A 27,704-nucleotide genomic window follows, 5' to 3' on the forward strand; every position below is an offset into this window, starting at 1 on the left:
CCTACTGCTCTACTCTTTCTACACTGATGACTGTTCAAACACCATTTATAAATTTGCAGATGATACCACTGTTGTTGGTAAAATCCCAGATGGCAATGAGCAGGCATACACGAGTGAGATAGATCAGCTGGTTAAGTGGTGTCGCAACAACAAACTCGCACTCAATGTCAGCAAGATGAAGGAATTGATTGTGGACTTCAGGGGAAGTCGGGAGAACACACACCAGTACTCCTTGAATGGTTAGCGGTGGAAAGGGTAAACAGCTTTAAGTTCCTAGGGTCAACATCTCCGAGGATCTGACACAATGCAATCATGAAAAAGGCACCCCAGAGGCTCTACTTCGTTAGGAGTTTGAGGAGATTTGGTATGTCACCAAAGGCTCTGCTTAGTATGCTGAACGTACATGAGCTGCACAGGCACCTTACTGACTTTTCTGGTACGTTAGCCTTAGAACAAGACAGTAGAGGTCAGATTTCCATAGGAAAGGGAATGAATCTGGAAATGTGACTGCACTGGCAATGGAGAGGTTAATTTTCCTTCAAAGACAGCATTAATTAGAGCCTGACTACCTAACCCAAACCTGCCAACCCCATATGGCATAGGTACAGGACCCGTCCCTGTACTACGTCCAGTCAGCCTCTTGGTCCACCAGGCCTGTCTCTGCGACTCAAAATGTGAGTATTTTACCCATTTGTCCAGTTCTAATGAAGTGGCAAGGATCTGAAATGTTAACACTGTTTCTCTCTCCACTGATGCTGCCTGACCTGCTGAGTGTTCCTAGCATTTTCTGATTAGGGTAGACCAAGTTGGGGAGTTGAACAATCACAGATAAGAACAGCACAGAAGGGCCCAAAGAGCTGATGCAAACCTGCATGAATCCTTTTTGCGATTTCATACTGCCTGCACATTGATGAAATAAACACTCTTGATTGATCAGGGGATGCTTGAATTGTAAAATACAGTCGATGGCACCCTGCACTAATGAAAAGCCCTCCAGAGTTGTGTAATACCATCGTGCACTTACTCTAAGTGTTGTTAGCACAGGGAAAGTTTATATACATCCAAGGCCTGGCAAACAATCCTCAATTACCTGCCTTATTCACTTACATAGAGCTGACTGCCACCTTTGTCATGTCTCTGCTGGCAGCCTAAAATGAGCCATAGACAAAAAGATCAAGTCCATTGGTAGCAGTGACAAGGTGTTGCTGCCAGATCCAACAACAACAGGTCTACAAGTAGGAGGCTGCAGGGATCTATAGCCATCTGATGTGGCAAGTTCAGCCTTCAAAAACTTTATTCTTCTGACAGGTCCAGGAAGTTCAGGTTGTCTCTCTATCTATTAGGTGGATCACACTTCAATCTTGCTCTCACCATTGCTTGTTTCTTTGCTGGTCACTTACAGTTTCCTTAATAGAACACCCTTGCTACTATCAAACCGGATTCTCCTTAGTTTGATCAAGAATGTCCATAGCATCATTCAACAAAAGCTGTCTTAATGGCAAATTCATCAAATAATCTGCTTTAGTAGGGGACACTATTTGAGAGCAAGGCATACAATAAGAGCAACCTTAATTAACAGCCCAAGATAATTAAAACAGTCATATGAAACTGTCCTAGTATCAGTCTGCTGCAAGAATAGTGTATGATAGCCCATGCCAATGAACTTCTAATTTTTTGTAAAGCTAGCTCTTACTAGCTCATCAATGCAGTTTAAAATATAGCTAAAGATGTGCACAGAAAACACCAGTTAATTCAACATAAACTTGCTCAAATTTTTGAATTGCACCTCAATCCAACAACTTTTTTGTGCAAAGTATGAGATGTGTCACTGAGGCATGGATGACACTGACCAGTATTGTATGTCTGCAAATTAACTGTAAGTAATTCTTCCAGTTAAAGAAATGTTGAAAATAAAAAGAGCATGGAGCAGAGCAGGCCATACAATTGCTCATGTCAAATCTAGGCCATTCATTTTAGTCACTTGCAGATAGATTGATTGCACCTGCACCTATTGCCAGGCCAAAGCACCAAGAATGGCTCCAGGGTCTGTGGCGTGTTCGTCTTGTGAGATGTGGGAGGTCTGGGAGACCTCCAGTCTCCCTGATAGCTACATCTGCACGAGGTGCATCCAGCTGCAAATCCTTACAGACCGTGTTAGGGAACTGGAGATGCAGCTGGATGACCTTCAGCTCCTACAGGAGAACAAGGAGTTCATAGATAAGACCTACAGGGAGGCAGTCACTCCTCAGCTGCAGGAGGCAGGTAGCTGGTTAACTGGGAGAAGGAAGAAGAATAGGCAGGTAGTGCAGAGTACCCCTGTGGCCATTCCCCTCAATAACAGGTAGACCGCGTTGGATACTGTTGAGGGGGGTGACCTACCAGAGGAAAGCCGCAGTGACCAGGTCTCTGGTGCTGATCCTCGATGTGTGGCGCAGAAGGGAAGGGGGGAGAAGAGGAGAACAGTAGTGATAGGGGATTCAATAGTAAGAGGGGCAGAGAGGAGATTCTGTGGATGTGAAAGAGACTCCTGAATGGTATGTTGCTTCCCAGTGCCGGGGTCAGGGACGTCTCTGATCGGGTACACAGCATTCTGAAGGGGGAGGGTGAACTGCCGGAAGTCACGGTACATATTGGTACCAACGACGCAGGTAGGAAAAGAGATGAGGTCCTGAAGAGGGAATATAGGGAGCCAGGTAGGTAGCTGAAAAGCAGGACCTCAAGGGTAGTAATCTCTGGATTGCTGCCTGTGCCACGTGCCAGTGAGGGTAAAAATAGGTTGATTTGGTAGATGAATGCGTGGCTGAGGCTTTGGTGCAGGGAGTAGGGTTTCAGATTTATGGATCATTGGGATGTCTTCTGGGGAAGATACAACCTGTACAAAAGGGACAGTTACACCTGAACTGGAGGGGAACCAAAATTCTTGCAGGCAGGTTTGCTAGAGCTGTTGGGGAGGGTTTAAACAAGTTTGGCAGGGGGATGGGAACCCGAATGATAGGTCAGAGCTTGGTGCATTTAGTGTACAAGCAGATACAGCGCACAGAAAGACTGTGAGGAAGGATAGGCAGTTAAAAGGGCAAAATTGCAGTTAGTTGGATGGGCAAAGTGTAAACTACTTTAATGCAAGAAGTATCAGGAACAAGGGTGATGAACTTAAGTACATGGAACTACAATGTGGTGGGCATTACGGAGACTTGGCTGTCACAAGGGCAGGAATGGCTGCTGAATATTCTTGGTTTTAGATGTTTCAAAAGGGACAGGGACGGAGGTAAAAGAGGTGGGGAAGCGGCTTTGCTGATCAGGGACAGTGTCACAGCTGTAGAAAGGGAGGACGTCCTGGAGGGATCGTCTACTGAGGCAGTGTGGGTGGAAGTCAGAAATAGGAAAGGAGTGATCACACTATTGGGAGTATTCTACAGACCTCCCCCCCTCCCCCCCAACAATAGCAGCAGAGATGCTGAAGAGCAGATCAGGAGGCAGATTTTGGAGAGGTGCAAAAATAACAGGGTTGTTGTCATAGGTGATTTCGACTTGCCCACTATTGATTGGCACCTCCTTAGTGTAAAGGGGATAGATGGGGCAGAGTTTGTTAAGTGTGTCCAGGAAGGATTCCTGACACAGTATGTGGACAGCTGACTAGAGGAGAGGCCATACTGGACCTGGTACTAGGCAATGAGCCTGATTAGGTTTTGGATCTCTCGGTGGGTGAGCATTTTGGAGACAGTGACCATAACTCCTTGACCTTTACCATGGCCTTGGAGAGGGATAGGAGCAGACAATATGGGAAAGTATTTAATTGGGGGGGGGGGGGCGAATTATAATGCTATTAGGCGGGAACTTGGGAGCGTAAATTGGGAACAGATGTTCTTGGGGAAGTGCACAGCGGAAATGTGGAGGTTGCTTAGGGAGTACTTGCATGAGGTCCTGGATAGGTTTGTCCCATTGAGGTAGGGTAAGGAAGGGAGAGTGAAGGAACCGTGGTTGACAAGAGATGTAGAATATCTTGTCAAGAGGAAGAAAGAAGCTTACCCAAGGTTGAGAAAGCATAGATCAGACAGGGCTCTGGAGAGTTACAAGGTAGCCAGGAGGGAGCTTAAGAATGGACAGGAGAGCTAGAAGGGGGTATGAGAAGGCCTTGGCAAGCTCAAGGCGTTCTACACTTATGTAAACAATAGGAGGATGACTAGAGTGAGGATAGGAGCGATCAGGGATTAAAGGAAACATGTGCCTGGAGTCAGAAGAGGTAGGGGAGGTCCTTAATGAATACCTTGCTTCAGTATTCACCAGTGAGAGACCCTGATGTTTGTGATGATGGCGTACAACAAGTTGACATGCTTATAGCATGTCAATGTGAGGAAAGAGGATGTGCTGGAACTTTTGAAAAACATTAGGATAGATAAATCACTGGGGCCAGACGGGATATATCCAAGGTTATTACGGGAAACGAGGAAAGAGATTGCTGCGCCTTTGGCAATGATCTTTGCATCCTCACTGGCCACAGGAATAGTGCCAGATGATTGGAGGGTGGCAAATGTTGTTCCTTTGTTTAAGAAAGGGAGTAGGGATAACCCCGGGAATTACGGGCCAGTGAGTCTCACTTCAGTGGTGGGCAACTTACTGGAGAAGATTCTTCGAGACAAGATTTATGGGCATTTAGAGAAGCATAGGCTGATTAGGGACAGTCAGCATGGCTTTGTGAGGAGCAGGTCATGCCTCATGAGCCTGATTGAATTCTTTGAGGATGTGACAAAGCACATTGATGTGGATCCACAAAGCAGTGGATGTGGTGTACATGGATTTTAGTAAGGTGTTTGATGAGGTTCATCATGGAAGGCTTATTCAGAAAGTCAGGAAGCATGGGATCCAGAGAAATTTGGCTGTGTGGATTCAGAATTGGCTCACCCATAGAAGACAGAGGGTGGTGGTAGATGGAGCGTATTCTGCCTGGAGGTCGGTGACCAGTGGTGTTCCACAGGGATCTATTCTGGGACCTCTGCTCTTTGTGATTTTTATAAATGACTTGGATGAGGATGTGGAAGGGTGGGTTAGTAAGTTTGCTGATGACACAAAGGTTGGTGGTGTTGTGGATAGTGTAGAAGGTTGCTGTAGGTTACAACAGGATATTGATAGGATGCAGACTTGGGCTGAGAAGTGGCAGATGGAGTTCAGCCCAGAAAAGTGTGAAGTGATACATTTTGGAAGATCCAATTTGAACGCAGAATACAAGGTTAATGGCAGGACTCTTAGCAGTGTGGAGGAACAGAGGGATCTTGGGGTCCATGTCCATACATCCCTCAAGGTTGCCAAGCAGGTTGATAGGGTTGTTAAGGAGGCGTACGGTGCATTGGCCTTCATTAGTCGGGGTATTGAGTTCAAGAGCCGCAAGGTAATGTTGCAGCTCTATAGAACCCTGGTTAGACCACACTTGGGGTATTGTGTTCAGTTCTGGTCGCCTCATTATAGGAAGGATGTGGAAGCTTTAGAGAGGGTGCAGAGGAGATTTACCAGGATACTGCCTGGATTGGAGAGTATGTTGGATAGGTTGAGTGAGCTAGGGCTTTTCTCTTTGGAGAGGAGGAGGATGAGAGGTGATTTAATAGAGGTGTACAAGATGATAAGAGGCATAGATTGAGTGGACAGTCAGACTTTTCCCCAGGACAAAAATAACTAACATAAGGGGGCATAATTTTAAGGTTATTGGAGGAAGGTACAGGGGGAATGTCAGAGGTAAGTTTTTTTTGCACAGAGGGTGGTGGGTGCATGGAACACATGGCCTGCAGAGGTTGTGGGGGCAGATACATCAGGAACATTTAAGAGACTCTTAGATAGCCACATGAATGATAGAAAAATGGAGGGCTACATGGGAGGGAAGGGTTAGATAGATCTTAGAGCAGGATAAAATGTCGGCACAACATCGTGGACCAAAGGGCCTGTACTGTGCTGTAATGTTCTATGTTCTAAGTTCTACAGTAGGAGCCACAACAGCACTAAGGATGAGGTACCCATATGTTTCAACTACAACACAGGGCTACATGCTTGCTCAACAACACTTTTAAGTATAACCATCTCACAACCAGCAGATCACATTAAGGCTCTGCAGTCCTGTCATATCAGCTGTTAAGAATGGTGGACAATTAAATAACTCGTGGTAATGAAGGTATTAGATATCTTTTCAGGCTTAAAGGTGAATAAATCCCCAGGGTCTGATGAGATATATCCCAGTTTGCTATGGAAGACAAGAAAGATGATTGTTGAGGATAGACAGACTGACAGAGATACTTAAATCTTTGCTGGTCACCAGTGAGATACCAGATGATTGGAAGATAGTAAATGTGGTATTCAAGAAGAGTGGCAGGGATGAGCTGGGTAATTAGGGGCCAATGAATCTAACATCAGTGGTAGAGAAATTACTGGTAAAAGTCTTGAGGGGATGGATCAATCTACACTTGGAAAGGCAGGGATTGATCAAGAGCAGTCAGCACAGATTTGTTGGTGGGAGATCCTGTCTTACTATATTAATTGAGGTTCTTGAAGAGGGAAGTGAGGGAAGTGCATGTGTATATACATATGTGTGTGTGTATATATATATATATACACACACACACACACACACACACACACACACACACACGGACAGTGCAGTTATGTGAACTTTAGTAAGGCCTTTGACAAGATCCCACATGGAAGGCTGGTGCAAAAGGTTAGAGCCCTTAGGATCCAAGGCAACTTGGATCCAAAACTGGCCTTCGTAATTGAGTGTAATGGTGGAGGGCTGCTATTTTGAATGGAAATCTGTGATCAGCAGTGCACCGTGATGTAGGAACTCTTCCTGTTTGTTCCATACATCAATGACTTAGTTGTGAATACAGGAAGTATGACTAATAAGTTTGTAGTTGACATGAAAGTTGTTGGTCTTAACAGTGAGGAGGCTACAAAATATTGATCAACTGGTAAGTTGAAAAGAGCAATGGCAGATGAAATTTAATCCTGAGAAGTGGGAGGTGATGCATTTTGGGGGGTCAAATAAGGGCAGGATATATACCACAAATGGTAGGGCCCTTGGGAGTATTGAGGAACAAAGGGACCTTGGTGTACATTTCCACAGATCCCAGAAGTTGGCAGCACAAGGAGATAGGGGTGGTGAAGAAGCCTTTATTAGCCAGAACATAGAGTATAAGAGCAAGGAGGTCCTGGCACAACATTATAAAATACTGGTTCAGCCACAAGTGAAATACCATGTACAGTTCTGATCACTACACCATAGTAAGGATATGATTGCACTGGAGAAGGTGCAGAGGCGATTCGCCAGGATGTTGTCTGGGATGGAGTGTTTCAGTTACAAGGTGAGATTGGATAGCCTGGATTTGTTTTTCTTGAGCAGAAGAGGCTGACAGGGGAACCTAATAGAGATGTACAAAATTATGAGATGCATTGATAGGGTAAATTGTAAGAAACTTATTCCTCTAGCAGAGGTGTCTAAGACCAGAGGGCATGGGTTTAAGGAGAGGAGTAATAGATTTCAGGAAATCTGAGGAAGAATTTTTTTTCACCCAAAGAGTAGTTGAAAATGTACTTCCTGAGAAGGTGGTGGAGTAAGAAGTATCTGCATCAGCACTTGAACCACCAAGGCATGGTAGGCAATGGATCAATTGCTGGTAAATGGGATTAATGTAGATAGGCACTTCATGGTCAGCATAGACATGGTGGACCAAAAGACTCATTTCTGTTCTGTTTATGATTCAATCTATGACTAAGAGGAGATACTATGAACACCTCAATCTTCGATGTTGGCAGAACAACTGTCTTCAAATAGAAATGACAAATGGATGCTCTCTCTCAACCCTCAAGGCCCTAAACCCATCACAAAGGACAGTCTTCAAACAATACTATTTAATCCAAATGCTATAAAGAATAGGACAAGTGAATCGGTAAAGCAAAAGCTATGGGACCAGAAAACGTACCAACTGCGGTGCTCAAGAATTGTGCTTCAGCTCTTGCCAAGCTATCCCAGCAGAAGTGCAACACTGGCATCTACCCAGTTCTCATTATAGCCTTGGTCCATAGAAGAACTAATTTTCAGGGGACAGTTGAGAGTACTTGCCCTTGATATAAAGGCAGCATTTACCTGAGCAGAGCATCAAGTAGCCCCAGTAAAACTGAAGTCAATAAGAATCAATGTGAAAATTCCAATTTAAGAATGATATCTTAAAGAAAAGTAGTTGCGTATGTTGGAGAACGATCACCTCAGCTGCAGGACATAGAGTCATAGAGTCTCAGAGTCATAGAGTACTACAGCACAGAAACAGGCCCTTTGGCCCATCTAATCTATGCCAACCTGATCATCTGCCCAGTCCCATCTACCTGCTCCTGGACCATATCCCTCCAAACCCTTCCCATCCATGTACCTATCTAAACTTCTCTTAAATGTTACAACTGAACCCACATCTACAACTTCCACTGGCAGCTCATTCCACATTCGCACCACCTCTGAATGAAGAAGTTTCTCCTCAGATTCCCCTTATATATTTCACCTTTCACCCTAAACCTCTAGTCTCACCCAACCTGAGGGAAAAAAGCCTGCATGCATTCAACCTATCTATACCCCTCATAATTTTGTATACCCCTATAAGATCTCCCCTCATTCTCCTGTGCTCCAGGGAATAAAGTCCTAAACTGTTCAACCTTTGTCTATAACTCAGGTCCTCAAGTCCCAGCAACATCTTTGTAAATTTTCTCTGTACTCTTTCAAACTTATTGATATCTTTCCTGTAGGTTGGTGACCAGAATTGCATACAATACTCGAAATTCAGCCTCACCAATTTCTTATACAACTTCAACAATAACATGCCAACTCCTGTACTCAATGCCCTGATTTATGAAGGCCAAAGTGTCAAAAGCCCTCTTTACAACCCTGTCTACCTGTGACACCACTTTCAAGGAACTATGGAACTGTATTCCCAGGTCCCTCTGTTCTACTGCACACCTCAGAGCCCTACCATTCACTGTGTAAGTTCTACCTTGGTTTGTCCTCACAAAGTGCAACACCTCACACTTGTCCACATTAAATTCCAGCAGCCATTTTTCAGCCCATTTTCCTAACTGGTCAAGATCACGCTAAAAGCTTTTATAGCCTTCCTCGCTGTCCACTACGCCCCCATTCTTGGTGTCATCTGCAAATGTGCTGATCTAGTTTACCACACTATCATCTAAATCATTAATATAGATGATACCAACAGACTCAACACCGATCCCTGCAGCACACCACTAGTCACAGGCCTCCAATCAGAGAGACAACCATCTACTTCTGACTTCTCCCGCTAAGCCAATGTTGAATCCAATTGGCTACTTCATCCTTCTGGACCAGCCTCCCAGACAGGATTTTGTCAAAGGCCTTGCTAAAGTCCATGTAACCAACCTTCACCACCTTTCCCTCATCGACCTTCTTGGTAACCTCCTTGAAAACTCTACAAGATTGGTTAGACATGACTTACCACACACAAAGCCATGTTGACTATCCCTAATCAGGCCCTGTCCATTCAAGTACTTATATATCCTGTCCCTTAGTATGCCTTCCAATAATTTACCCACGACTGACGTCAGGCTTACCAACCTATAATTTCCCAGCTTGTTCTTGGAGCCTTTCTTGAACAATGGAACAACATTAGCTACCCTCCAGTCCTCCGGTACCAAACCCATGGCTAAGGACATTTTAAATATCTCTGCCAGGGCCCCTCCAATTTCTGTACTAGCCTCCCACAAGGTCCGAGGGGACTTGTCAGGCCCTGGGGATTTATCCACTTTAATTCGCCTCAAGACAGCCAGCACCTCCTCTTCCATAATCCGGATACGGTCCATGACCTCACTACTCTTTTGCCTCAGTTCTATAGTCTCTGTGTCTCTCTCCAGAGTAAATACAGATGAAAAAAATTAACTTAAGATCTTCCCCATCTCTTTCGGCTCCATGTATAGATGACCACGCTGATCTTCAAGAGGAGCAATTTTGTCTCTTGCTATCCTTTTGCTATTAATATAGCTGTAGAAACCCTTGGGATTCTCTTTCACCCTGTCTGCCAGAGCAACCTCGTGCCTTCCTTTTGCCCTTTTGATTTCTCTCTTAAGTGTTTTTTTGAATGAAGACGTTGCTGAGAAGTTCCTTAGGCAATGCTCTTAAGTCCAAAAATCATCAACTAATTCATCAATGAGCTTTGATCAACCACAAAATCAGAAGTGGAGAAATTTGATGATGATTTCATCGAGTTAAATTCTATTTGTAACTCATCATCTAATGAAATTCAAAACAACTGACAGCAAGTTCTGGACAATTTTTAGGCATAGGAAAATAAACAGTGATTAGTATTCAGAGCACACAAGAGTAAAGCAATGACCATTCAATAAGAAAGAGTCTGATTACCTTCCCTGACATTCAATTGCATTACTTTTGTAGAATCTCCATAGCAAAGACCTTGGAGGTACCAATGGTCAGAAACTTAACTAAGCCAGCCACACACATACAAGACCAGGTCAGAGGCTGCATCCTCTGCATTGTAACTCACTTCCTCACACTCCACATTCTATCAATCACGTATTGTGATGGAGCACTCTGTGTCCCTGAATAAGTGCAATTCCAATAACACAGAGGAAGCTGAACACCATCCAGACCAAAGCAACTCACATGATTAATACCCAGTATGGTATTGGTATTAGTTTATTATTGTCACTTGTACCGAGGTACAGTGAAAAGCTTGTCTTACAAACCGATCGTACAGGTCAATTCATTACACAGTGCAGTTACATTGAGTTAGTACAGAGTGCATTGATGTAGTACAGGTAAAAACTAACAGTACAGAGTAAAGTGTCACAGCTACAGAGAAAGTGCAGTGCAATAAGGTGCAAGGTCACAACAAGGTAGATCGTGAGGTCATAGTCCATCTCATTGTATAAGGGAACTGTTCAATAGTCTTATCACAGTGGGGTAGAAGCTGTCCTTAAGTCTGGTGGTACATGCCTTCAGGCTCCTGTATCTTCTACCCGATGGAAGAGGAGAGAAGAGAGAATGTCCCGGATGGGTGGGGTCTTTGATTATGCTGGCTGCTACACCAAGACAACGAGAGGTAAAGACAGAGTCCAAGGAGGGGAGGCTGGTGTCCGTGATGCGCTGGGCTGTGTCCACAACTCTCTGCAGCTTCTTGTGGTCCTGGGCAGAGCAGCTTTTTTTAAATTTTTTTTTAAATTTTATTTACAGCATGGTAACAGGCCCTTTCGGCCCAACAAGTCCGCGCCGCCCATTTTAAACCCCAAATTAACCTACCCATACGTCTTTAGAATGTGGAAGTTTTAGAATGTGGGAGTTGCCATACCAAGCCGTGATACATCCAGATAGGATGGTTTCTATGGTGCATCTGTAAAAGTTGGTGAAAGTCAAAGGGGACAAACCAAATTTCTTTAGCCTCCTGAGGAAGTAGAGGCACTGGTGAGCTTTCTGGGCCAAGGCATCTACATGATTTGACCAGGACATGCCGTTGGTGATGTTCACTCCCAGGAACCTGAAGCTCTCAACCCTCTCGACCTCAGCACCATTGATGTAGACATTGATGTATGCCATTCTGAACCATAATCACAGAACACACAAGGACTACAAAAACACACTACTCTCAAAACGGTGAAAAGCAAATAGTGGAAATTCAAAAAGGGCATAAATGCCAGATACACAAATGCCATGCATAGTTTCAGCTTAATCTCCCTGTATTCTCTGCCGTCAGCTAATAGAGGAAAGCATTCCTGATAGCTTTGCGATCACTTTATTGGCCTATCTGATTACCTTTAAGGCATTTGTGAACATACAAAGTTTCTCTGTTTCTCCATACCACTCAATATTCTCTCAATTATTGTACATTCCCTCGCCTTGATGAATGTACCCAAATGCATTATCTCATTCTTCTGGATTAAATTCCATTTGCTACTCTTCTCCCGCCACTCCAACACTCAGTTTGCAACTGATTAGACCACTTTCTCATAGTCCAAAGCTTTCTTCCTGTCAACCACACATTTTTGTATTATTTGCATACATGTTTAACATGTTCTCTATTTTTAAATCCAGATCAATATCATGTATTACAAAAAACAAGGAATTGATACTGAGCTCTGTTGATGACAGTCACAAAAACACCTCCCAGCCATTCCCCTTTTTTTCTTGCCACTAAGCCAATTCTGGATCCAACTTGCTACTCCCGTAGAAACATACAGCCCAGAAACAGGCAGCTCAGCCCACCCTGTCCATGGTGACCATCAAATACCCATCTATTCCAATTCCATTTACTAATATTTGGTCTATAGCCTTCTATGCAATGATGTTCAAGTGTTCATCTAGATACTGCTTAAATATTGTGAAAGGAACTACCCCCATCATCTCCTCAGGAAGTGCATTCCAGAATCCAACCACCCCGAGTGAAGAAATTCTTCCTGAGAGGCACTAAACCTCTGATCTCAAGCTAATTTAGATACCTGTGCTATGGGAAAAATTCCTACTCTATTACTCTACTCTAATACTGCCTACTCTATTCATGCTCCTCATAATTTTGTATACTATCAGGTTCCCCCATCAGCCCCTTTCACTCCAGGGACACAAACCCAGTCTATTCAGTCACTGGGAACTGAAACATTCTATCCCAGCCATTATGCTGGTGAATATCCTCTGCAGCTTTTCCAGTGAAACCACATTCTTACTATAGTGTGGTGACCAGAACAGTACAAAGTATTCTCGATTATGGTGAACCAGTGTTTTATGAAGTTGTACCATGATCTCCCCGCACATATATTCCCATTGGCCTTCTCCTAATTCAGGACTTTAATTTCTGAAGCATCTGTACCTCTTTTTATAACTACCTTCAAATTTATTATGGTCACTATCTTCAAAATGCTCTCCCACCAACATTTCAACCATTTGTCCAGCTACAGTGCCTAAGATCAAACACCGATCAAACAGCAATGAGTCAGAGTACAGGAAGGAGTTAGAGAGCTTAGTGGAATGGTGTCATGACAACAACCTTGCCCTCAATGTCAACAAAAGAGCTGGTCATTGACTTCAGGAAAGGGGGCAGTGTACATGCACCTGTCTACATCAACAGTGCTGAGGTCAAGAGGCTTGAGAGCTTCAAGTTCCTGGGAGTGAAAATCACCAACAGCCTGTCCTGGTCAAATCACGTAGAAGCCACTGCCAAGAAAGCTCACCAGCGCCTCTACTTCCTCAGGAGGCTAAAGAAATTTGGTTTGTCCCCTTTGACTCTCACCAACTTTTACAGATGCACCATAGAAACCATCCTATCTGGATGTATCACGGCTTGGTGTGGCAACTGCTCTGCCCAGGACCACAAGAAACTGCAGAGAGTTGTGGACACAGCCCAGTACATTACGGACACCAGCCTCCCCTCCTTGGACTCTGTCTTTACCTTTCGCTGTCTTGGTGAAGCAGCCAGCAGAATCAAAGATCCCACCCACCCAGGACATTCTCTCTTCTCTCCTCTTCCATCGGGTGAAAGATACAGGAGCCTGAAGGCACGTACCACCAGACTTAAGGACAGCTTCTACCCCTTATACAATGAGATGGATTATGCCCTCACGATCTACCTTGTCGTGACCTTGCACCTTATTGCACTGCACTTTCTCTGTAGCCGTGACACTTTACTCTGTACTGTTATTGTTTTTCCCTGTACTACATCAATGCACTCTGTACTGACTCAATGAAACTGCACTGTGTAATGAATTGACCTGTACGATCAGTTTGTAAGACAAGCTTTTCACTGTACCTCGGTACAAGTGACAATAATAAACCAATACCAATACCCAGTACTAGTCATTTCTGTAGGCAGACTATCTATGTACTGGCTCACTTTCCCTTGGAGACCATGGGACTTTAGTTTTTGGACATGCTTACATGTGGAGCCTTGCTAAAACCCATGCACACTACATCAATCTTCATTATCTCCGAAGGAAAACTGAGAATGCAAGGAGCACAATGGTTGGAAAGACTAAAACTTGGATGTCAAAATTGAATGTAGGAAATTCTACAGGGTGGTAGATACTTGGAATTCATTTTTGCTAAAGGGAATTGTCGCTAAATTAACTAATTATAGATTTTTGTTAACTAAACGGATTTAGGCGTAGGGTGCAATGACGGGTATTGGAGTCAGGTCACAGGTTATCCATGATCTCACTGAATGACAAGATACGGGGGGAAAAGCCGCAATACTGGTCCTCGAACGTGCGTCTCCTGAAGGGATATGCTAATAATTCGCTCTGCTTGAACTGAATTTATAGACGTTTAAAATAAACGTAATCCAACGTCTGCCACCTCCCGAGGAAATTCACCCCAAACCCCACCAGAATGCTGCTCAGATTTGACAGCATTGGAATGCGTTGCCCAGGTTGACGCAAGGCGACGTGATGATGTCACCGCGCACACGCAGGCATCCAGGAAGGCTAGGCAACCGCATCAGGCCTACAGACAGGTGTGGTCTCCTTACCTGTTGGGGGTCGTCGTAGTAGATTCCGATACAGTTCAACTTTGGCGCAATGCTGGTGATCTCTGTAAAGAGATGGGCCGCCTCCCGATACGGGCCTTGCTTGTATTTGTAGGCCACGGTGAGGGCGCCGATGGGCGGCGGACCGGAGCGCACCGACACCTTGGCTAAGAGGCCGGAGTACAAGGCCAAAGCCAGCAGGGTGAGGAGCAGGAGGAAGGCCAGGAGCAGGGTGATCAGGGCCAGGAGACTCAGCTCCGACATAGTGGATGGGAATCACGGTCGAGCCGAGCCGAGCCGGGGCAGCGCGCGGGGCGGGGCGGCGCGGCGCGTGGTGGAGGCGGCGGTTGGAGGAGATGACGTGGCGGTCGGGCGGGAAGGCGCGAGCGACAGGTGACGGTGGCGCCGGCTGGGCTGCAGCAAAGGTACCGGTAGGACAGGCTAGGGCGCTGCCCCTGTAAAAAGAAGGGGGAGTAAATGATTTAAATGCGGTCGTTCTACTCTAATTGAATCCAGTGCCGGAGAGCAAATGTCCCCGCACCGAGAACGGAGCGGGTGCTACGGGAAATTAATTGCGGGGAAAGTGCTGCAGCCACAGCAAGATTCAACAAATGGCGATCTTTCAGTCCGGAAACGCAACTGAGTTTAAAACTACAACTGGGCCTGCTTTTTACGCCCGTATTAGTAATTTATAGTTGTACAGCACGGGAACAGGCCCTTCGGCCCAATTAGTCCATGCTGACTAAGATGCCTTTCTGCGCTAGGCTTTTTTTGCTAGTGTTTGGCCCATATCCCTCTAAATCGTTTCTATTCACGTACCTGTCCAAGTGTCTTACATATTGACATTGTACCCACCTCAACCACTGCCTCTGGCAGCTGATTCCATATACAAACTACACTCCGGGTGAAAACTTTGCCCTTCAGGTTCCTACTAAATCTCTCCCCTCTCATTTTTAACCTATATCTGCTAGTTCTTGATTCCCCAACCCTGGGAACCCTGTGCCCTCATGATTTTATACACCTCTAAAGGATCACCTCTCAGTCTCCTCTGCTCCAAGGCAAAAAGTCCTACCTGCCCAACCTCTCCCTTTAACTCGGCCCTTCGAGTCCTGGCAACGTTTTTGTAAATCTTTAGACTTGAATGTGATTTAAAGTTGATAAAGTGGTTGTAAGAAGATTACAACTTATAGTCAAATATTCTTTTTTTTAAGGACAAGCATCAATCAACTAACAGTATTGGTTGATGCAATTAAAGGTATTATAGCAGCTAGCTATACACTAAAGAATAAAGACATGGAGTCCGTTGCTTGGAATCAGAAGTCGACTGCCTGACAGGGACGCGGTGCGCCTTTTAATACTCAAACTCTTCCCGCGCTGATGTCACGTGCGGGTTACCTGACCTTCCAGCGCACGGGCTTCCCTAGCCCAATAATGTAGAAGGAGGAGGGCCCCGCGCCATCTTGGGTCGGGGCCTCCCACGCTCGTGATTTCGGGAACCGGTTCGATACTGGTAAGGTGAGTCGCCACACAATGCCTTCCCCCACCCACCCCCCCAGAACCGGCAATACTGTTGCGAAAGCCAGAATTAAATAAACTATGACTTAGGTGGCCTGCCCCTGCATCGCACTTGCTGGATCACCACCGGCTTCAGCCGGTCAATTGTAAAGCCTCCTCGCACCCCCCAATGTCCAGCACAAACGTAGACCCATTGTCCTTGACGACCCAGAATGGACCATCATACGGCCGCTGCAGTGGTGTTGGGTGCGCGCCCCTCCTGACAGACAAATTTACAGTCTCGGGGGACCATCGGCATACGGGTCGGGGCCTGTCTGTGTCACAAGGTGGGTATTGGGGCCAGGTTGCCAAGCCGCTATCGCAGCAGGTGCTTCCTCTGGCCCCCGAGGGGCTGCTAGGTACTCGCCTAGGACGACAAAGGGCATTCTGTAGACCATCTCCACGGAGGAGGTATGCAGGTCCTCTTTTGGCGCGGTACGTATCCCCAGCAGGACCCAGTGGAGTTCGTCCACCCAGTTGGGCCCCTCAAGGCAGGCCATGAGTGCCAACTTCAGGTGTCGATGGAACCTCTCCACCAGCCCATTGAATTGCAGATGATAAGCGGTGGTGAGGTGGATCTGGGAACCCCGAAGTCGGCAACGGCAGACCACAGGCCGGAGGTGAATTGAGCTCCCCTATCTGAGGTGATATGGGCCGGGACACCGAAACGGGCTACCCAAGTTGACAAAAGGGCCCGTGCGCAGGACTGGGTGGAGGTGTCCACGAGGTGAATGGCTTCGGGCCAGCGGGTAAAGCGGTCAACGATCGTGAGGAGGTACCGTGCTCCTCGGGAGACTGGGAGGGGACCGACAAGCTCGACGTGGATATGGTCGAACCTCCGGCGGGTAGGTTGAAAGTCCTGCAGAGGGACCTTGACGTGTTGCTGTACTTCCGAGGTTTGGCAGTGTGTGCAGGACCGCGCCCATTCGGAAACCTGTTTACGCAGGCCGTGCCAGACGAACTTGTCAGACACCATCCAGACAGTAGTCCGGATGGATGGGTGTGCCAGGCTGTGGATGGAATCAAACACCCGTCGATGCCAGGCAGCTGGAACGATGGGGCGGGGTCTACCAGTGTGATATCGCAGAGCAGGGTGTGCTCATCGGGGCCTACCAGTAGGTCTCGCAGTTGCAGGCCCGAGATTGCGGTGCGATAGCTGGGCATCTCCATGTCTGTTTGTTGTGCCTCCGCCAAAGCGCCAAAATCCACCCCCTGGGACAAAACTTGGATGGTGGGCCGTGACAGTGCATCCACGACCACATTCTTTTTCCCGGACAGATGGCGAACATCAGTGGTGTGCTCTGAGATGTACGACAAGTGCCGCTGCTGCCATGCTAACCAGGGATCTGAGACCTTGTGGAAAGCGAAAGTCAGCAGCTTGTGGTCGGTGAAAGCTGTAAACGGCCTGCCCCCTAAGAAGTATCGGAAGTGTCTGATGGCCAGGTACAACGCCAACAGCTCACAGTCGAAGGCACTATATTTGAGCTCTGGTGGTCGAAGGTGTCTGCTGAAAAACGCCAGCAGTTGCCAACACCCTTCGATGAACTGCTCTAGAACGCCTCCGACTGCTGTGCTGTAGGCATCGACCGTGAGGGCATTCGGTATGTCCGTACGAGGATGCACCAACATGACCGCGTCCACCAAGGCCTGCTTGGTTTTGACGAACGCAGTGTTAGCCTCCTCTGACCAAACAATGTCCTTGCTTCCGCCCGACAGGAGAGCAAACAACGGGCGCGTGATCCGGGCCACGGATGGTATGAACCGGTGATAAAAGTTTACCATACTGAGAAATTTCTGCAGGCCCTTGATGGAGGAGGGGTCTGGCGAAGTGGCGGATGGCGTCGACCTTTGCAAGCAGGGGCGAGGCGCCGTGTTTGTCAATCCGATGGCCCAGGAAATCGATTGTCTCGAGCCCGAACTGGCATTTGGCCGGGTTGATGGTCAGGCCGAAATCCCTCAGGCAAGAACAGAGTTAGCGAAGGTGCGTGAGATGTTCCTGGCGGCTGCTGCTGGCGATCAAGATGTCGTCGAGGTATATGAAAACGAAGTCAAGGTCGCGCCCAACCGCGTCCATCAGTCGTTGGAAGGACTGAGCAGCGTTCTTGAGGCCAAAGGGCATCTGGACGAATTCAAAGAGGCTGAAAGGTGTGATCAGTGCCGTCTTTGGAATGTTGTCCGGATGCACTGGGATCTGGTGGTAACAGCGGACGAGGTCGACCTTGGAAAAAATGGACCGCCTGTGCAGGTTGGCAGCAAAGTCCTGAATATGCGGCACAGCATACTGGTTCAGGGTAGTTATGTCGTTCAGGCGTTGGTAATTGCCACAGGGTCGCCAGCCTCTGGCTGCCTTGGGGACCATGTGCAGCGGAGAGGCCCATGGGCTGTCCAACCTGTGGATGATCCCCAACTCCTCCATCTTCTAAAATTCCTCCTTCGTGAGGCGGAGCTTACCGGGGGTAGCCGTTGGGCGCGGGTGTGGAGTGTTGGGCCCTGGGTGGGGATGTGATGCTGGACGCCATGCTTGGGCAAGGTGGTGGAGAACTGGGGCATTAGCACAGACAGAAACTCCGCCAGGACCCTGGCGAACTCATTGATCGAGGTGGTGACAGAGTCGAGGTGTGGGGCCGGTAACTTGGCCTCACCCAACGAGAGCGTTTGGAAGGTCCTGGCATGTACCAAACGCTTACCCCGCAGGTCAACCAGCGGACTGTTGGCATGAAGGAAGTCTGCCCCGAGGAGTGGTTGCGCAACGGCGGCCAGGGTGAATGTCCAGGTAAAGTTGCTGGTGCCAAACTGGAGTTGCACCGAATTGGTGCCAAAGGTCCAGATGGCGCTGCCGTTGGCAGTTCTGAGGGCGGGTCCTGGTGTGCAGTTGCGAGTCTCATGGCTGTTGGGAGGCATGATGCTGACCTTGGCCCCGGTATCCACCAGGAAACGAGGGTCGGAATGCCTGTCTCACACATGCAAGAGGCTATCTGGGTGGCCAGCCGCGTAGCCATCAGTGGCGGCTGGCCCTGGCGTTTCCCAGAAACCTGCATGGTGGCCAGCACCTGCGGGCATCTGCGCCCCACCGCTGGTGGTAGAAACACTATTGGTTGGTCGGTGTATCAGACCTGGTGGCGGGTGGGGTGCGGTCGATTGCTGGGTCTGGTCTGCTGGGCCGCTGGGTACGTGGTGTGGCAACGCGCTCAACAAACGCCCCGCTTTCCTTCACCCACCAAAGGACATCAACACAGGCAGCCACCTTCCGGGGGTCGCTGAAGTCGGCATCCGCCAGGAGCAGGTGGATGTCGTGGGGTAACTGCTCCAGAAAGGCCTGCTCGAACATCAGGCAGGGTTTGTGGCCATCTACCAGGGCCAACATCTCATTCATGAGCGCGGAGGGGGGTCACCCAACCCATCGAGGTGGAGGAGGCAGGAGGCCCGTTCGCGTCGGGAAAGGCCGAAAGTCTCAAGAAGGAGGGTCTTGAACTTACCATACTTCTCCTCTGAGGGCGCCTGGATGAAGTCCTTGATCTGGGCTGCGGTGTCTTGGTCAAAGGCGCTCACCATGTAGTAGTATTTGGTGTCGTCCCTGGTGATCTGGCGAATCTGGAACTGGGCCTCGGCCTGGTCGAACCAGACACTGAGCCGGATGGTTCAAAAGGTCGACAGTTTAAGGGCTACTGCCTGTACCTCCTGTTGCGCAGACATTGTGGGTCCAAAAACATTTGGGCCCGTCGGGGTCACCAATGTAGCGGCTACCTACACACTAAAGAATAAAGACACGGAGTCCGTGGCTTGGACTCAGAAGTCGACTGCCCGATGGGCGCAGTGTGCCTTTTAATACTCAAACTCTTCCCGCGCTTCTGTACCCGCGCTGACGTCATGTGCGGGTCACCTGACCTTCCCGCACGCGGGCTTTCCTAGCCCAACGGGGAAGAAGGAGGGCCCCGCGCCAACTTGGGTCGGGGCCTCCGACGCTCGCGATCTCAGGAGCTGGTTCGATACCGGTAAGGTGAGTCGCCACAGTATATTACATAACATAACTTATTGTTCTCAAGTGTACTCACTATATTTATTAAAAATGAAAAAGCAAATGGAGTTAATTCCAGAGCAATGGGGATAACACATGGTGGCAAGGGAGCTAAACAGAGCAAGGGAATATTGGAAATATTTGGAGATCAAGAAGTGTGGAGCTAACAGGGATTAAAGAGGCCAAATCCATGGGTGCTTCAATGTATCAGGACGGGTACATAAGTTATTTGCAAAAGCAGTATGGGATACTTTCAATTTTTGGTTCCAAAACAAGAACAGGAAGATTACAAATTGATAATAAGGCTACAAATGGAGTGTTGTGTACAGTTCTAATCATATATTACAAAGAAAATGATAACAGCAGAGAGGTTATAAAGGAAATTTGTTTACAAGGATGTTTCTAGGTGGAATAATTTTAACTATGAAGTAAATTGGCTAACAACATAAGAAATAGAAGCAGGGGTAGGTGATGTTTCCTGCGCAAGATCTTCTTTTGATCTGATCATCGGCCTCAACTCCACTTTTCTGCCTGATCTCAAGAATTCATGACCACCTGCCCCCCACAATCCAAAAAGCAATTTATTTATTCTTTGCATATACTTAATTACTTGTGCTCCACATCCCTGAGGTAGAAAATTCTACAAATTCACTACTCAATGAAAGGAGAAATCTTTCTCCATTTTAATTTTAATTGGGGGCATCCAACTAAACTGGTACTATATTCCCTGATTGTAGATCCTCTACCAGAGAACTAATATCCTCCCAAAAATCTATCCTGATAGGCATGTTTATTTTTTGCATCTCGTGAACCAGCACACCAAGGTACCCCTGTACAGCAATGTTTACTGGTTTCTGTTTGAAAACTTCTTGCACTTTAGCAGACAGCTCCCACTTTAGCTTTTCAGTGGCCTTTACCGCCCACCTTCAACTGTCATCACCACCATTTGTGTCGTTCAGTCTCTCCTTTAAAGGCCTTTTGTTCTCTTTGCATTTACCCACTTTCTCTGAAATGTTAAGCTTGTTTCTTTTACTTTTCTCAATTGCGATGAGGGGTTATCATTCTGAAATATGAACTGTTTCCCTCTCTCTACAGATTCTGCTCAATCTGCTGAGTATTTCCAGAATTCTCCACTTTTATTTCTGATTTCCTGCACTTTTTCGCTTTTGGATCATGGTTTACTTAAACCACAGCATTCTGAAGGAAGAGAATAGTGCTCTGTTCTCTCTCTGCATCAGATTCCTATGTTAGCTCTCCAAGTTCACTTTGGGGGAATTGAGAGTTGGAATATAATAGAGTTTTGGATGATGTCAGCTTTATGATAGAATAAAGAAGGCAGCCAGGACTATGTTGAAAAACTCAGGACTATAAGTATTAATGTTATGGATCAGGGCTTTTGGCTGCAAACTGAGGAAAGTATTACAGAGGCAGAAATGGGTGGTCACTCTAATGGCACGGATGTGTGCTTTGAAGTTCTTCCTGGTTTTGAATTTAACAGCAAGGGTTTTAAATTTAGGGGGAAGTTTGGAGTTGGTGGCTAGGGGATGTAGTTTATCATGCAGTCAAAGACAATGGATTTGGTCTTACCAATATTTGGAGGAAGTTTCTGTTTATGGTGTTGAATCTTTGACAAATTGTAATTCATGGAGGCAAAAGGGATGGAGGTGAATGTTGTCAGCATTCATGAGGAGGTAGCGTCACCAAGGAACAGCATGTAGGTAGGAAGTGGGGTTGGCAGGGATAGATCATCTGAGGAACATCAGAAGCAAAAGTGTGCATACATGATTCTGTAGCTATAACTGGATAGATGGAGCTTGAAGTGTATAAAATTATGAAGGGCATAGATATGGTGAATGCGTACAGTCTTTTTCCCTGAGTTGGGGAATGAAGAACTAGAGTGCATGGGATTAAAATGAGAGGGGAAAGATTTAATAGGAACCTCAGGATTAACTTTTTCACCCAGTGTTGTCAGTATATGGAATGAGCTGCCAGAGGAAGTAGTTGAGGCAGGTACATTAACAACATTTAAAAGGTACTTGGACAGATACATGAATAGAAAAGGATTAGAGGGATATGGGCCAAACATGGGCAAATGACACTAGCTTACGTGGGAATCTTGATTGGCATGGACCAGTTGGGCTGAAGAGCCTGTTTCCGTGCTGTATTACTCTGACTCCATAAGAAAGCAGAAAATGCTGATCAGGCAAGATCTGTGGAAAGAGAAAGTGTTAGTGTTTCAGGTCCAAGATTTCGTCATAACTGAGAAAAACAATTTAGTTTTAAGTTGCAGAGAAGGATGGAAAGAATAAGGGTGAGACCAAATGGGTTAACATATGGCAGTTAACACAGCCAAAAAAGGATAATTTACATCTGTTACGAATAGGACTGTAGGATATACCCAGGCTGTCCTAATGGAGGTAGAAAAATGGCCAAAATCACAGATGAATGACAAGCAGAAAGCAGCCAATTGTGACAAAGACAGAAAGATTGATCATTAGCTAAAATTGAAGATTTTGCTATCAAACCCAGGCAGAAGGATGTGTTGTTTCTTAAGATCATCTCCCTAAATAGGTCCCAATCAATCCCCAATCTTCTCTCATCCTTTTCTCTCACAACAGTGAGCCCTGGTTCTAGATTCTTCCACAAGAGGAAACATCCTCTCCAAAGCCATCAGGATGTTGTGTTTCAAGTCACTTCTCAGTCTTCTAAACTCTAGCAAATACAAACCTGGATTGTCCAACCTTCCTAAGACAAATCACCCTTTCCAGTTATTAGTCTAGTAAATATTTTCTGAACTGCTTACAAAGAGTTAACATTCTTCCTTATAAGTAAGCTAATAGAGTGCACTATAGTCCAGAGGTGCTCTCACTAAATCCCCTATATAACTGAAGTTTAGCCTACCTACTTTTATATTTAATTCCACCTGTCAGCTTTCCTAATTACATGCTTTATCTGCATGCTAGCTTTTTGCAAATTATGCATTAGGATACCCAGATTCCTCCACATCTCAGGGCTCTGTAATTTCTTATTTAGAAAATGCACTTTTTATTTTTCTTGCCAAAGTGGAAAATTTCACATTTTCCTGCATTGTAATCCATTTGTCAGATCTTTGTCTGCTCAATTAATTTGTATCCCTTTGTACCTGTCCTTTTCACAACTTATCTCCCTGCTAACTTCTGTTTCATTAGCAACTTTAGCAACCATCTCTTCATCCATGATATTTATATAAATTATAAAATGAGGTCCCTGCACCAATCTTTACATCTTGCCAACCAAATAAAGACCCATTTATGTTTGTTTTCTGTTAGCTACCTCCTGCATTTTTTTCCGTGAGTTATTTTTCCTGCCTTAATCATCAGTAAGGCATCTTAGGGCTAGACTGGGTAAAGCTGGCAGATTTCCTCCCCAAAGGACATCAGTAATCATAATGAGCTTTTTCAACAATCCAGTAATTTCATGGTTGCCATTGGTAGTGATTTTTTTGTTTAAATGTGTATTTATTTGATTACTTCAATTTAAATTCCCTAGCTGCATTTGAACTTGTGTCTCTGGATCAATGGTCCAGAATTCTGACAGTTGGCCTTGTAAGATCACCACAAAGCTACTGTGTTCACACTCCTTTTTCTGTGACTTCTCCCCATTTCTCTTTTTACTCATTTTCCCTCCTCTCTCATTTCTCCTTCACCATTCCCTTTCCTTCTCCCCACATTATCTCTTTCCATGCTCTGAACATGTAGCTTCCCTATCAAACACCCTATCTTCTTCACTTTGGTTAAGTTTCCTAAGACTTTGATCATTACATTTCAGGCTGTTAAGAATTGTGGATAATGCCAGTTTTTGTTTCATACAGTGGAAAGGTAGAATTGATTAACGTGGTACCAGGGTCCATAGCAAATGTAGTCTGTAATAAGAATGGATTCAGTCACTTGGTATGATGCTGATTGCTGGGTGAGCAATCTTGTTTATACTGTATTTGGAAGGTGTTTGTCCAGTCCCCTTACTGACAATAGAGCAAAAAGTGAACATGGACTTCCTCCCATTTTCAATGCTGTACACTTATAAGTTTGCATGAATTCTGTTGAAATCATTTCAAAATTTGGTATTCTGTGTTGCCTTTTGGTGTAGGATTTCATTTCTCAAACAGAACAAGGAGATAATGGTTAACAGTGATGTGCAATAATGATATTCGTGTTGAACAAGCATGGTGCAATCCAATGTTTATTCAGCTGTCCCAATCAATATAGTTGTACAAAGCAGATTATGGTCCAGGCCGTCCAAGTCACTGAAAATTGGAATGATTGAGTATTTTTGAATGTGTGTTAGTGGTTATAGTTTGTGCAAATAAAAAGTATACTTAAATCATCATTTTGTAGTTATAATTACATCATCTGTAATAGGTTTAATAAGATTATTTGAGAATGTTTCAAAGATGCTCAGCAACTAAACTTTAAATGCAACAAACAAAATAAGGTACATTATTCCCAGGGAACATACTTGACTCTTTATTTTCCATGTGGGTACATACTAAGAGACACTCAGGTTAAATTGTAACAACAAAGGATTAAATGCCAACAATTTCAAATCATGATGTGTACCAAAATAGCTTGGGGGGGTGGGGGAGTGGTTTAACAGCACACCTGTCACCAGCAATCCCAGATATAACTAGAATATGGCAATAACGTTGTGCCCTTTGGTATTATTAAAGAAATAAGACATGCATAAAACAATGAAGTTTTCAGTACGTGTTGAGAAAGCAGTCAGTAAAAAAGCATGCGGAATTATGGGCTTTTTAAATAGAGAACAAAAACAAGGCAGTTGTGTTGGAAAAACTATAGAACCATTTTGGCCATGAGGAATATTGTGTTGATTGATTGTGCAGCATACATTAAAATGTGAAGATATCAAAAAAAAGGTGCAGAAAGGATTTAGTGGAATTATTTGGATATGATGGACTGGAGAAGCTTGATGTTCTATATAGACTAAAGAAGATTAAGATGTAGTTTGATAGATTTAACAGCACAGATTTAAATTGATTGGTTAAAAATATGTTTTTCCTCATGCCCTTTTTGATGAAGCAAGTTGTTGTGTCTAGAATGACTGCCTGAAAGGATGTGGAGGCAGATTCAATCATAGCTTTCACAAAGAAATGAATAAGTACTTTTAAGGGTTTAAAAAAAATGGAGGGCAAGGAAAGGACTAGTGAATGAGACAAATTGCAACTGCTCTGACAAAAACCCTGGTATTAATATGATGGTCTGAATGGCCTTCTGTTATGCAGTAATGATTCTGTTACTTAAACCTACTTGGCTTTTTTAACATCTTTATTAGTACTTGCAAAGCAGTAAATACTGAAAATCTGCAACTTAATTAAACAAGCATCACACACAAATTCATTGATCCATTACTTCACTCAATAATACATCCTCCAACATAATTGATCCATTGCTCTATTGAATAGCAAGTTCTCCCAAATGTGAGGTTTGAATATCAAACTACACTTTAGTTTTAAACTGCAAAATGGTTAAAGCTGATTATTGTTATTAACAATGCATTGAAAGAGTGCTGGGTAGTGGAGACGATGTGTTCATTGAGTCGAGCCTCATAAATCCATGACTTTTTTTATCCAGTTTACATACGTTGAGACTCTGATAAAGATCCCAGGATGATTTGGCCGACCACACCCACGGCCTGGAATAATGACTCCTTCAAGTACCCAGCAGTCATGGGTGAAGCAGGAGAGGGGCCCACCGTAATCACGCTGAAAGATGCAAGGAATTGTTTCAGGTTTCAAAGAAGCATCTCATGCATGCTACTTGTTGACTCTGTCCAACCTGAAAAAAATGTTCTTCACACATGGGTTATTAATCCTATTGCTCACCTGGAGAAGGATCCCCTCGGGTTGAAATTATGACTTAATCAGAATCCAATTGCCTCTCTATGTCTATTCTGACACCTGGAGTCTACTTATTCTGCATACCTATGCCTCCCATCATCCACAGTGGTACCATGACTCCACCTACTCTGCAGATCACTTACTGGCTTAGAAACACCTTATAGCTGGAACATCTAATTTTGACAGATGTGTAGTTTAAGCAATATTATTTCCATTATAGGCCCCACCAAGCACTGCTGGCTTGGAGTTAATGTTGACTTGAACACAATGAAGCATCATTGCAGTTTGCTTTTACACATCTCTTCAGTATATGGGGACCTGGATTACTGAGTTCAAATCCCATCATGAGAGCTGGGAGCTCAAAGTAATTAATTAAATCTCAAATAAAATGCCAATATCATTACTGCTGACCGAAACTACTTTAGTGTTGTTTATAAAATGAGCTAAATGTAACTTCAGAGGGACCACTATTCAGGATAGTTGAAAAATGATGATAAATGCTGGCTTTGCAAGTGACATCCTGTGCATGAATTTAAAAAGCATGATAAGGCCTAATTCTACTGATAAAGTGCCCACCCTAAATAAAGAGTATCAGCTGCTGCCTCAGTGTGACTTCTCCGTATATCTGAATTCTGAGATATTGAAACATTCTTACATTAAAACTCTGATGCCACTGCCATAAACTTCAGTTTGGCTCAGCACCAAGACAGTCTTCATCTTCTGTTTGCTTTCTTGCTTACCTCACAAGCTCCAGCTCCCCGTAAACCAGTTCTAGCACAGATCTCTGTCTCAGCCACACGGCCTCTGTAGTACTTATTGCATTCCTTGTTATTGATTACTGGCATTGCCAAGATATTCAGAACATCCTCATTGCCTGTGCCTTCAAATTAAAAATAAGAAATTAGGAGGGCCAAGGAGATGAAACATGGGGTAGTAGAGAGTTGTAGCCCATAGGCTCTGCATGGATACACCAACAGTGTCCAGGAAGGTTTCATTAAAGATCCATGTATTTCCGGCTTTGCAAGAAAACATGGATTCATTTTGGTCTGGACACACCAGATTGCTCCATTGTTCATATTTTCTCCCTGGCTACATCACAATTTTTAATCTAACTTCCTGACCTGAAAAGTGCTGCAAGTACTGCCTGTTCGAATATTAAAGGCAGAACATTCAAGTCAAGTTGAGTTTATTGTCATGTGCACACGTGGTGATGTATAGATACAGTGAAAAACTTGCAAAAATGCAGTAAGTAGCCAGTTTGGTTAAGGTGCCCTTTGCTTCTGTTGTTTATAGATCAAGGGGTGAAATCACTATTAGGATTTAAACTTGGTACCATTATCACTAACAGTGTCTCACTCAATTTGAATGGAGGAACTGTACCAGTGTTAATCCTCTTTTTTTGATCATTGAACAGCAAACTGCTTCAGACAACCATTAGGAATTTATCTAAAGCATGATAAATGTGAGTGAAGTTTGAACACTTACTCAAAAGTTGGAAGCTGCCCTTACCTTGAGTCTCGCCCCATCCTGCTATCTCACAGTTGGTCCCTTCAGGAATGATGTACCGTTGAGGGGGTAGACAGATCACAGCAACTCGGCTGTTTAAGACAGCAGGTCTGTGTGGGCAGAAATCAGTTTAGGTTATCAAGGAGAGAATGGCAACTCGGTTATTAAAAGTAGAGTGGATTGTAAACAGTGAAATTGAAAATTTGGGGAAAGTGGGGATTCA

General features: G+C 45.1%; 2 protein-coding genes across 2 annotated transcripts in view; both read right to left on the minus strand.

Moving 5' to 3' along the window:
* The window catches only part of LOC127572046 (testis-expressed protein 264 homolog), a 352,734-nt gene extending 336,734 nt beyond the window's left edge, over nt 1-16,000 (minus strand). The window contains exon 1 of the mRNA XM_052018884.1: nt 14,517-16,000. Within this exon, the coding sequence (XP_051874844.1) occupies nt 14,517-14,777 (261 nt within the window). The 5' untranslated portion in view covers nt 14,778-16,000. The remainder of the gene's footprint in view (nt 1-14,516) is intronic.
* An 8,282-nt stretch (nt 16,001-24,282) lies between these two features.
* mst1 (macrophage stimulating 1) overlaps nt 24,283-27,704 on the minus strand; it is a 67,248-nt gene continuing 63,826 nt past the window's right edge. Inside the window, exons 16-18 of the mRNA XM_052018878.1 lie at nt 27,485-27,591; nt 26,716-26,855; nt 24,283-25,840 (exon numbers count right to left, since the gene is read on the minus strand). Coding sequence (XP_051874838.1) covers nt 25,682-25,840; nt 26,716-26,855; nt 27,485-27,591 — 406 coding nt within the window. The 3' untranslated portion in view covers nt 24,283-25,681. The remainder of the gene's footprint in view (nt 25,841-26,715; nt 26,856-27,484; nt 27,592-27,704) is intronic.

This window comes from Pristis pectinata, chromosome 6 (genome assembly GCF_009764475.1).
Source record: "Pristis pectinata isolate sPriPec2 chromosome 6, sPriPec2.1.pri, whole genome shotgun sequence".
NCBI classification, from domain to species: Eukaryota; Metazoa; Chordata; class Chondrichthyes; order Rhinopristiformes; family Pristidae; genus Pristis; species Pristis pectinata.